This window comes from Gambusia affinis, linkage group LG03 (genome assembly GCF_019740435.1).
Source record: "Gambusia affinis linkage group LG03, SWU_Gaff_1.0, whole genome shotgun sequence".
Classification (NCBI taxonomy): domain Eukaryota; kingdom Metazoa; phylum Chordata; class Actinopteri; order Cyprinodontiformes; family Poeciliidae; genus Gambusia; species Gambusia affinis.
The window spans coordinates 24,298,705-24,310,096 of NC_057870.1; the positions used below are offsets into that span (position 1 = coordinate 24,298,705).

At 37.9% G+C, this 11,392-nt stretch overlaps 1 protein-coding gene across 2 annotated transcripts in view; it reads left to right on the top strand.

The window, feature by feature from the left end:
- LOC122828408 (ADP-ribosylation factor-like protein 15) overlaps positions 1-11,047 on the top strand; it is a 106,207-nt gene extending 95,160 nt beyond the window's left edge. Inside the window, exon 5 of one of the 2 annotated variants that reach the window (XM_044111942.1) lies at positions 8,869-11,042. In XM_044111942.1, coding sequence (XP_043967877.1) covers positions 8,869-9,021 — 153 coding nt within the window. In that variant the 3' untranslated portion in view covers positions 9,022-11,042. Of the gene's footprint in view, positions 1-8,868 lie in introns of both variants that reach the window. The other variant, XM_044111941.1, reaches the window with a different exon arrangement.
- Positions 11,048-11,392: the final 345 nt, after the last annotated feature.

The following is an 11,392-nucleotide window of genomic DNA, read 5'->3' on the forward strand; positions in this document are numbered from 1 at the left end:
CTGATGTCTTTAAGACTCTTTAGGTTAGCCGGAAAAGCAAACAAAAGAACATTATTATAAGGTGAGGGGATCTCATATTACCCTTCCATTTCAATGTAGCCGCCAATGTGGGCCACTTTCCAAGTGACTGATATCTTCACAGGGGCCAGCATGTCAGGGGATGGTGTAATTGATTGTCTTGGATATTTGAGTATCCCACTTTCCCTTGTGGAGAGACCCTCTAATGCTTTCTTCCCCAGTCATATAGCTTCCTAGTACTGTGAGGCTTTGACACAATGGTAAAGCTTGGGAAACAAGTGATCACTGGACATAGAGTGGTGTATAAAAAGGTTTTGCCCACTTCTTAATTTCCTTTTTTTTTCTGCATGTTTGTCGCACATTAGTATTTCAGAACATCAAATCAGTTTACAAAGACAACACAAGTAAATCCAAAATGCAGATTTAAATGAACTGCATTTTTAAAGGTGTTTATTGTTGAGGGAGAGGAAAAATGCAAACACACATGGCTCTGTGTGGAAAAAACTAATCACCTCATAAATCCAATCACTGGTTCAGCCAATCTGAACATCAACAACAGCAATCAAACGTTTGAGATAACTTTCATGGAGTCTTTTCCAGCTGTGGAGGAGTTTTGTCCAACTCATCTTTGCAGCATGTTGTATTAATGGCCTTCAGGATGATTTGGTTGACAGCACAATTTATGGTTCTGTGTTTGCTCAGGGGTGTGGACGTGTTCAAGAGCAGGATGACCATCACTGCATTTTACTGTTTGTATGATATTCTTTTTCTGAAAGCCATGTTACTATTACAACAGACTGAACAGAACACATACCTTCCAAAGAGTTCAACTTTGTCTCTTCAGTCCAAAGAATGTTTTCCCAAAGGCTTGGGGATAATCAAAATTCATTTTAGAAAAATTGAGATGTGGCTGTAATATTCTTTTTGCTCAACTTTGACATGTAGGCCATTTTGCCTAGCCTCTTATGGTGGAGGCATGACCTCTGACCTTAACTGAGGTGAGTGAGGCCTGCAGTTTTTTGGATCTTGTGGTGGAATCATTTGTGACCTCTTGAATGAGTTGTTGCAGCTCTCTTGGGTTAATTTAGTTGGCGCGCCTGGGAGGTTCCACCACTGTGATAAAGACTTTCACTGTGGTTCACTGGAGTCCTAAAGCTTTAGAAATGGTTTTGCAACCCTTTCCAAATCAATCAATCTCAATTCTTTCTCATTTATTCTTGAATTTCTTTGAATCTCTGGTGTCAAGCTTTAGAGGATCATTTGGCGTACTTCACTTTGTCAGGCAAGTTCGGTTTAAGTTACATCTTGAATGTTTGTCACATTTCTACTTAGTTTTAACTTCTAAATAAGTTTGAAAAAGAAAATTCTTACCACTAAACATTTTCTAAAATTCCTTTTATAATCTTGTAATTTTAAAAGAAAGGGATTTTTGGTTATTATAATTCAGTTTAGCCCTGGTAGGTTTTCTAGGCATTTGGAACAGAAGGCGTCTAGCAGAGCTCAACTCAGCAAACAGCTTTTCCCAAATGAGAAATTAAGAGCTGACAGTAGACGTCATTGAGGTCTCTTTCACAATATCTTTCTGCCGTAGGAGTTTGTCCAGCTAATATGCATCTGTTCCAACTGGCTTCACTGTTACACTCTGCAAGAACTGACTCTAGATTTCCCAAGTTTGTGAACATGACAGAAAACCACTGAACCATTTTAGGAGCTTTTATGAGTACAAACCTGAACATGGCATGTTAATGTCATTCTATTGTGACGCTGCGGCCTCACTCTGCTCTCTAGTGTCTTTTTCTTCTGAAGCCTGTGGTGCAGGTGTGTTTTTTCGAGAGAAAAACATAGTTATTGTCGCTCTTTTTTCTTCTGGGCAAAAATATTTGGCAAAATTTGCCAAGCTGTACTACGTATATTTCAATACCATAACGTTATTGGCACACAGTTAGAGAAGAAGCGCGGAGATTGTTTAGCCAATCAGGACACAGAACACAATGCACTGTGAAAAAAAAAATACACAAAAAAATCTGCGAGGCAGTGAAAAGTGAACCGTGTTATACAGAGGGTTCACAATACTCTCTAAATTTACTCATCACAAATATCTTTGCAAATCTAACTAGGAAACATACATGGCCCTTCCAGTGTTATTAGGGTTTTGGCTTCATAAGAAAACACCTTGTGGCACCACAGTTTGCCAGGTTGTCATTTTGTCTAAAATCTGTTTAAGAAGGTAACAAGTTCTGGATAAAAACTTAGACCTCTCTCTTCCTAGTTACAATCTCCAGCTAATTCATTCATGGTAAATATTAGGTTTTTCCAGACCAAACGGGACCCCTCTTACTGGGGAAACTCCAAAGGAAGGTTTTCAGGAGTATAGCTGATCAAATGCCTGAATCTCCTCAGATGACTCCATTTTAAAAGGAAGCTACAAGATTTTTTTGTCTCTAAAGCTGTGACCAATCACCAGTGGAAGACAGTTGTTTCAGCCATTCGTTCCTTAGTTCTTGATCCATATCTCATAACATGGAAGAAGAAACATAGTTGGACCAGTAAATTAGTTATTTGCTTTTCAACTTAGCTCTGTGGTTACACAGAAAGTAGCATCACACTCATTAGTACAAGACAAGGTCCCATTCCACATATCCATCTTAATGTTCATCTTACCACCACACCTGACCAAGAATCCAAGATACTTCAAACCCTCGACTTGAGGGAGACACGTAGCCTAACCACTGAGGTACAGGTTTTGCTAAATGCTGAGATGTTATGGTTACATGTTTAGATCTTTGTGAAGTTTTTAGTTTCATACAAAGGTGTACATCAAACTTTGACTTAAAACACAATACTTGACAGTTGACCATGTAATATAGTTATGAATACTCTGTAGATGTGAATGCAACCATGAGTAAGCTTGTTAGACTTTCTTTGTACCATATTATATTATGGAATTGGAGGCATGCTGTGTAAAGTGCTCTGTGATAATTTAATGCTTGAAGTTGGTTCTGGGATGCACGGAGAAGCAGGGTTTGGAACACATTGGAGAGTTTCAGGAAAGTTGTTTTTGTTTGTCTGAATCAAGAACAGAGACATATGGGCTCTGCAACACATTCTTGGTCTGAGATTTGTCTATTTTTCCCAAGTATATTCAGCAGACATCATCATCTAAGCTCTGAATCTATAAATGAGCTTCTTGACTGTTGACTTCTTTTTTTGTCCCCTGTCTCTGGTTGGCTTAGTTAGTCAGATGGCCAGAATAGAGCTCTGTAGAGAACTATTAAAGCTCTTTTAATTCTGCCAGGATATCCTCTTCACTTGGCATGACGCCGACTGCGGCCGTCACATGAAGTAATCTGGCATAAGTAATGGAGCCATTGAAAGCACGTGCCATACATGCCCCTTTGCCATCTTAAGAAGTCTGAGGTATGCCTGCCAGAGTTGGAGCTTAAGCTTAGCTGACTAATCATGCAGTTACTGGGTCACAAACTATCGAACCAAACAATGCATATCTAATGACGAGACATTTTCCACAGACCCGTTTTCCACCATGGTCATTTCTGGGTTGACTATTTTAATACTCTTGTAAAATTTATGATGACAGTTTTAAATGTTTCTTGAAGAAGCTTACAGAGTCCTCAGCCAGGTTTATTTCAGTTGCTGTCCTGCAGATACCCTAGATACATACTTTGTCAGGTTGCCTGGCACCTCTACCCCATTCTTTGAAGTCAGGCGTTTGTGACACTAACTTGTAGTTTTACCTGGCTTACCATTGTGGATAACTTTTTTCTGCAATGCCAAACTTTACTAGTCTTCTGATGTAAAAGAGGTTAAGACAGAATTACAATATGTCAAATCTCAAACCTTTTGCCAGTTCTAAACATTCACTTAATAAAGTAGTTTCTCTTATATTACCTTCTGTGAGGATTTTCTTGACTTTAATGTCTAAAATCAATTTGTTACAATCAGCGTAGTTTAAAGTTTTGGACACTTATATATGAATAAATCTCTTTCTTCCATGTGCATTGTAAGGCCCTACATGGACTGTATGACCTAGAAGAAGCTAGATTGGATGACCCAGTGGTCATCCTCGAAGCCATCTGGCAACCCAGGTCTTGTTTGGCTTACCCATCCTGCTGCCTCACGCAATTCCTTAAGCAAGCATAAGTGTGCTTAGGAGGACTTAATCTCGGGGAAACTGGTTTGGGCCATACTTGTTGACTTTCGGAGTGGGTAGACACCGGCTGTTAGGTCATGGGGTTCCTTCAGACACGTAAAAACTGAGACTTGATTTTAACAGCGTGTCCTCTCAGTCTGTTGTAGAATTTAAATCTTTGGGTTCTCATTGAAATCCTGCCCTTGCAAAGTCACTCTTGGTAAGCTTAAACTAAACTAGTAATTATTTAACACTCCAGCTTCTTGAGTTGTACTGTATCATTAGTTGTGTTCTGTAGAAGGCTGGCAGATACTCCCAAGTATATACAGCCAGCCAATTAGTCAAGCAGGGGAAGTTAGAGAAGCTCCAGCCTGTCTGCACACAGAGGTCACTCTTGGCCTTTTGACTGTCTGTCAGTGCAGAGGCCAGTGTCTTCCAGAAGAGGGCCTTGGCTACAGGCAGACGAGTCAACCAACCAACCAACCAACCAGCCAGCCAGACAGGCAGCCAGCCACACCGTCTGCAGTCTAGGTCTGGGGCTACAGGCTGGACTACGGCAGCTCAAGTTACCCAGACAGATTTGTTAACACTGTTTGGGTCCACTCAGCTTTCTAGCCAGGTTTCTGAGCCAAACGCGGCTGAGGTGACTTAATCTGTCATTAAACTCACATTACACCCGAACACAGACTCTGCTCAGGGGGGCAGAGACGGCACTCACTCTCCCACTCGCTGGCACGGCTGGCTGGGTTTAGGCAGACACAAAGAATACATCCCCCTTCCTCCTCCTTCCCATCCTCTTCATGCCACACACCATGGCACAGCTAGACAGCACTGCACAGTCTAGACAAAAGCAATTTCACTTGAAGTTGAAAAGTCATTTGGCTGTGTGATGGGTGTCCGTGTGGATTTCCTGGTCTTTGCTGTATTCTGCTGGTATACATCTGCTTTTCAGAAGAATGTGCTGTTAAAAATGTTTTTTTTTTCCTTCAATTTAAAATGTAATGCTGCTGAACAAAAAACAAATAAAACTCAAATTTTATTGCTTGCTTTAAAGGACCAGATTTGAATTCTATTTACTTTCAATTTGTGAAAATGAGAAAAACATTTTTTTTATGAATCTTAAATAAATTTCAGTTTTAAAGAGTCTTAAATACAGGGAGATATTATGTAGCAGGTCTTAAAAAATGTAGTAATGTTCGTTTGTGGCTTTTTCCATCAATGTTTTTTTGAATATGCTGGTGTGTTGTTTTTTTTTTTCCTTTCGTAATTTCTTCCTCTGGTATAGGTTTTCCACTTTCTATTGTGGAACAAAAGTACCTGCTTGTGATACTTTTGAAAAAGTATTTACTCCTCTCAGAGTTCGATTTGTTGATATTTTTTTTTTTTATTTTTTTTTTTTACTTTTTTGTACAAATTAAATATTTAAAATTATCAAACCAATTTTGCCATAACATTCAAAGAACAGTTTCCAGAAAATTATTTTTATTTAAAAAGCAATAAACAAGACAGCCTGAAAAACTATGAGAATTGATTGCTCCCTTGTTAAATTATAAATTTATTATGATTAATATATTTTTTCTTATAAAAATCGAGTTCAACTTCATTAGAAGTTACAACAGGTACAGACCTGTTGTAACCAGGTATGTACATTAAAAACAATTACTAAAATACAATCCATCTGAGTTCATGAACTAGGCCAGAAGATTTTATAAAAGCAACATATCATATTCAAAAAAATCAAAACAAATCCAAGTATAAATTGGAAAGACAAATTATGTACAGATGGGGAAAACGTGGACAGCGGGAGACCTTCTCAGGAATGCCGAGCACACCACAGTTACTCAGAGCGTACTGACAACTCTTACAGGTCATCTTTTTAAAACCTGGGGTTACAACGAACCCCAGGAGTTTATGGTTTAACAATAAATCCTGACTGTTTTGGGATAAATATTCTGTGGACTGACTAGACAAGCTTTGCACCAATCCATTGCCATAAAACTAATGCAGCCTGTCAGATAAAGAACATCATGAAACCAGTCCAAAATGTTGTTAAGGTAGAATGGTTGTTTGCAGCTGCTTTGCCTCTACAGAATCTGGCTACTTTGGCGTAACCAATAGAACAAAGATTCAGCAATTTATGGTTGTTCAATTCCGCTTGGGTTATGCAGCAGAACAATGATCCAAAGCACACCATGAAGTCTGCCAATGAATGGCTCAGGGAAAACAATTGAAGTTTTGCAGGGTCCTAGTCAAAGTCTGTGGTTAAGATTATATGGCATAACCTTAAACAGAATGTTAATGGTCAAATCCGCTTCAGTGCAACTGAATTAAAACAGTTTGGCAAAGAGACCAGAATTTATCCACAGCAATGTTACAGATTCGCAAACACTGCATGGCCTCATCATTTGAAAACAGCTTTATTTGAATTATCTTAAAAATATATTTAAAAGTCTTTCATGATCTAAAACATTTAGGTGTGATAATAAAAGCAAAAAAAACAACAGTTTTTGCTACATTATTATACAAAACTACTGTATTATCTAAATAGTTATAAAAATATGCATGAAAAGTTGAACATAGTGCTAAATTGTTCAGATTAGTTTTTAGGGGTTTTCCTCTGATGCAAACATTTTTCTTTGCTCATTTTGTCACCTGTCATCAGGTAAACAGGAGGAGATAGCTTGAGCAAAAACCTTCCTTTACTCTCAGCTTGAAAATGTCAAATTCACTAACAACCTGCAGGACAATCAGTGGAGGTCTAGGACAGCCAGAGATTTGTTTTTACCTAACAGCTGGTTCTGCTTCCTTCACAAACCTTCCTGCTCCCCTGCTGTCAAGAGCTGCCAAAAGCCAACATATGAACTTTATAATCAACCGTTACACAGAGCAGTGCCAAGCCAACATGCCAAATATTTTTCACATGAAGCGGCTGCTTTGTTTCATTTAGTCCTCATCTGTTTGACTGTGTTGGTTTTATTTGTTAGTTTACACTGTCGTCAAGACACGTCTGCAGAAATCAAAGCTGATTTTAACTCCTAATTGACTGAGATGAGATGACATTGATCTAGATGTCTTATTCAAACTTTATTTTGCTCAACTTTATTAAACCGCATACCAGTTACTACCCCCAGGGTCCCTGTACAGTCTTCAATAATCTGGAAATTGCTTTTATAATTTTCTGGGGCTGAATAAGGATGACTTAAAAGGATGTGTAAAAAAACAAATTGATTTTTTTTTTATTGATTTATATTTTACATCTGTGTAATTTGTAACAGCATAGCTTACATTTTTTAAAATTTGTCAAACGTTTTGCTGTTCCAAGAACATACAGATAAATGCTCCCGGTGCACTCATTCAAAAATGGGAAAATGGCCATTTTGCAACTTCTCAGATCACAGTATTAAGCTAAAACCATGGTTCTTAACTTGAATGTGGTGTAGACTCCAATCTCATTGTAGTTAGTCTAGATGCAATTAAATAAATAAAAATGGTTCTTTTACTGCACTGCTAAATTGAAAGCATTGTACTCTTTTATTGACTTGCGAAACAGACAAACATTAAAATCCAACAAATTATATTATTTTTGTTTGTGAAAGTCCAGAATATTAAAAAAACTGCTTGAAAAATGCATGGCGAACACGTGGAAAATATTGTTGGAATCTTGTGTTATTTGTTTTTAACCAAGTAAAATATTTAGGAAGAAAATTGATGATGTTCACCGTAGATCCTGTTTCTTAGACAGCTCTTCTAGTTTGGAAAAGTAAAAAATGTTGATATTTCAATAATGGCATTCATTTTTTACTGTGTCTAAAATTCATCTGTATGACCCTCTGTCCAGCCATCCGTCTATTCATCCATCTATTTATCAATGAGTCAGTGAATTCTTTATTTAAAAAAAAAAAAAAAAAAAAAAATTCAGAGCTTTGGAAATGCAAGTCTGGAAAAATATTAAATTTTGACATGAAATATGTGTTTTAACGTAAGTACCTCTGATGCATTTTATTAGAAGATTATTTACAAAAATATTATTTGTCTATAAAAACATAGTGAAACAATGAGCAGCTTATTCTTAATGTCTCTTAATTGCAAAATCAATTTAGGGCTGACACAGTCATATTAATTGTGATTAGTCAATTATTGAAATAATCGGCAACTAATTTAGTCATCCAATAATTGTTAATTGGCATTTCGTAGCTCTAAAATAAACCCACTGGAAAAAAACACTCTCAGAGCTGTAATTAAGCCAAAACTGAACAAAAAATATATTTTATATTTTAGATGAAAACCCTTCATTACATGTAAATATATGCCCGACAGGAGCTCAAATTCTGCAAAATTATTACATGGTTAATTTAAAAAAAATAGTCTACAAATCAGCCCTACACTTCATTGGTGTTAAGTGAAGCAGAAAGAGTTTAAGCATTTTTTAACATTATATGCATTCTTTGCTATCTTATTGTGTTTTTCACAATTACATGTTCATTTTCTTATTAAGAAAACAAAGAATTTAGTCTATCTGCATTTTTACATATATTTTATGTTTTATTAAATGAGGTTAAGTGGTTAAATTAAAAATCATCCGAATAATCGATTACAAAATTCCAGCCCCAAAAATCAGTTATTTGGCTTTTTTTTTTCTTTCTTTCTTTTTTAAATAAATGCGACAGATCAGTGTAATTTGATCTCCTTGCATTTCTCTGCAGATAAAGAAATACTTTGAGTTGGAGCCGCTGGCGAGAGGGAAGCGATGGATCCTGGAGGGCTGCACTGTTGACAACATGGAGTCAATGAAGGAGAGTTTTGGTCAGCTCATCAGCCTGCTGGAGGACAAGGAAACAGAGCCGGCGAGGATATGATGTTAACGCATGTCAGCGGCTGCCAGCCGCCACATCCTGCTGGTGCCCATGTCCACACACCTGAGCAAGACACAAACACACAGGAAAACTCAACAGATGTCGGCCACTCTTTGTGATGAATATTGTATGTTGTCCTCCCTCTGCCGCGGTCTCAGTTTTCACATCGGAATAGTGAACCGGGGCATCAGTCGAACCCCGGCAGACTGACAGAAGAGAGCCACCCTTAGAGCCACCCAGGCTCAGAGAAAAGTCCCTGAAGCCTGCCAACAATGGAAACCTTGTTTACTACTGTTTGTGCCATTGTTATGTGATCAAAGGCGTTTAGGACATTTAGAAAGTCTGTAGTCAGCATTAAACACTAACACACACTCTGAAGCACACACACACATACACACACAGAGACATGAAACTAAGTGGAGCCCAGATTGATATGTTTAGCATCTCCACTAATTGCTTTGCAAGATGTTTGAGAGAGCACAGTTGACGTTCTTTTCCACTGAGAAGTACTGTATGCTGTAAAGTCTGCTTCTCCCTTTGATTCTTCAACAACACATTGCTGTTGTGTGAACGGGGTGCATTTCCTAAAGCCCTGTGTTCTGTACGGTAGTTACCTGTAATCCGAGTAGTGTAGTATCTCATGGAGTATTATGTAGATGCAAACAAGCAATTTACAGTGTAACCGCACACGAGTACAAACTACTAACCGAGTGACTGAAAGCAACGCTGGGAGGAAGTCTGAGGGCTTTTATAAATATGCGATTTAGGTTATATTTTATAGTTTATGTATGTTAATCTCGTAAAGCAGAATTCTGATTTGTTTTTTAAATGTCTGTATGTCTGAAATCAAAGACCAAATCAAAGAAAGAAAGTTGATTGACTGAGCTGGTTATAGCCACAACGGGGAGCAATGTAATGAATTATGTGTCTTTATAGTGTTGAACAATGTCAGATTTGTTTTTATTTTATTTGTACTGTCTTCTTTCCTTTCCTTTTCCTATTTGACATAACCTCTCAACCACTAGCTGGTGACTCATCATGCTCCAATACAAACTATCAATCAGCCGCAGCAACAGCTGCATCTGACAAGTCCCTGTCCGGCACCCTAATGCCTTCCAACTGTCTGGACATTTCCCCCGACCCCCGACCCCCGTCTGCTGTTTATCGCGCGCACACCCCCACCTCGTCCCGAACAGCTCTAACCCGACTCTGCTCAACATTCCCGTTGCCGCTCGACGAGCTTTTTTATCTCAGATGTCATTTAAAGTGAACGGCGTATCATTTAGGAAGAGTCGCCTTCATTGTTATCTCCAAGAATAACGATAAAAAAAATCAGCAGGTTGTTTAGTCGTCATGTGTTTTTTTTCTTTTTCTTTTTCTTTTTTTTTTTTTTCAATGTTGATTCCTTTTTTGTACCTAAATGGAGAACTGAGTGAAATTGTTTGCTTCAATGCAAATAACTGATTTCTTAACTAAGGATTAAACCAGTCAGACTTCTCACGTTGTCTGCTCACCAGAATCACAAATATGGGCATTCAGCTGTGCATCGTGTCCAAGGTTGAAATTAAACTTTTCAAATTGAAAGCAAATGTTGCATTTTGAGCTGTTAATGTGGATTAGTAATGTGTTGAGTCTACCATTTACATGTACAGGTATTCCAGAAGAAACACTATAAAATTAATATCCCTTGTCTTTACAAATATGATCTTTAAGGGCTTAAAGATGATCGACCTATTCCTTCATAAACACCTTTAGAAGTAGTCTGACTGAAACACCTGGTTACCTGAATGGATGTTTTTCTGTCTGTTCCTCTTATTAATTCACCAAACCGCCTTGTGGAAATCCAATACCCTAAACAATAATCAGAAAAGTTCAGATGAATGAGAGGAGTTTAACCCAAAGTTTAAAATAAAAAAAATAAAGAAATGTGGTTAAAGCAGAGCAGCTGATTACTGAGTAAAATGCTTCACAATGATTCAGGCTCTGTCACAGTTCCAGGGGCCTCATGCGCAGTCCGTGTGTACCCATAAAAACATGTTCCTTGCTTTTTCAAACCAAATAACAAGTCAGATTTATTATTAATAATATAACAGTGGAAATATGTGCTGCCCCACACCAGCTTCAACTCTGGCCTACCCAGATTTTCCTGGAGTTATTACCCCATGAGAGACACTTAACGAGAACACTCCAGAAACACGATAAATGACTATTAACATCAATATATTAAAGCATTCACATTGTGGTGCAGGAATTACTTTTGTAACATGATGGCTGTAGCTTTATGAAAGTATATTGTAGACAATATGGTGTGAAGAGCAGGGTTGCTAAGTTACTGAAAATGTCTGGAAAACTTTACAGGGGAAGTTAGCTGGAG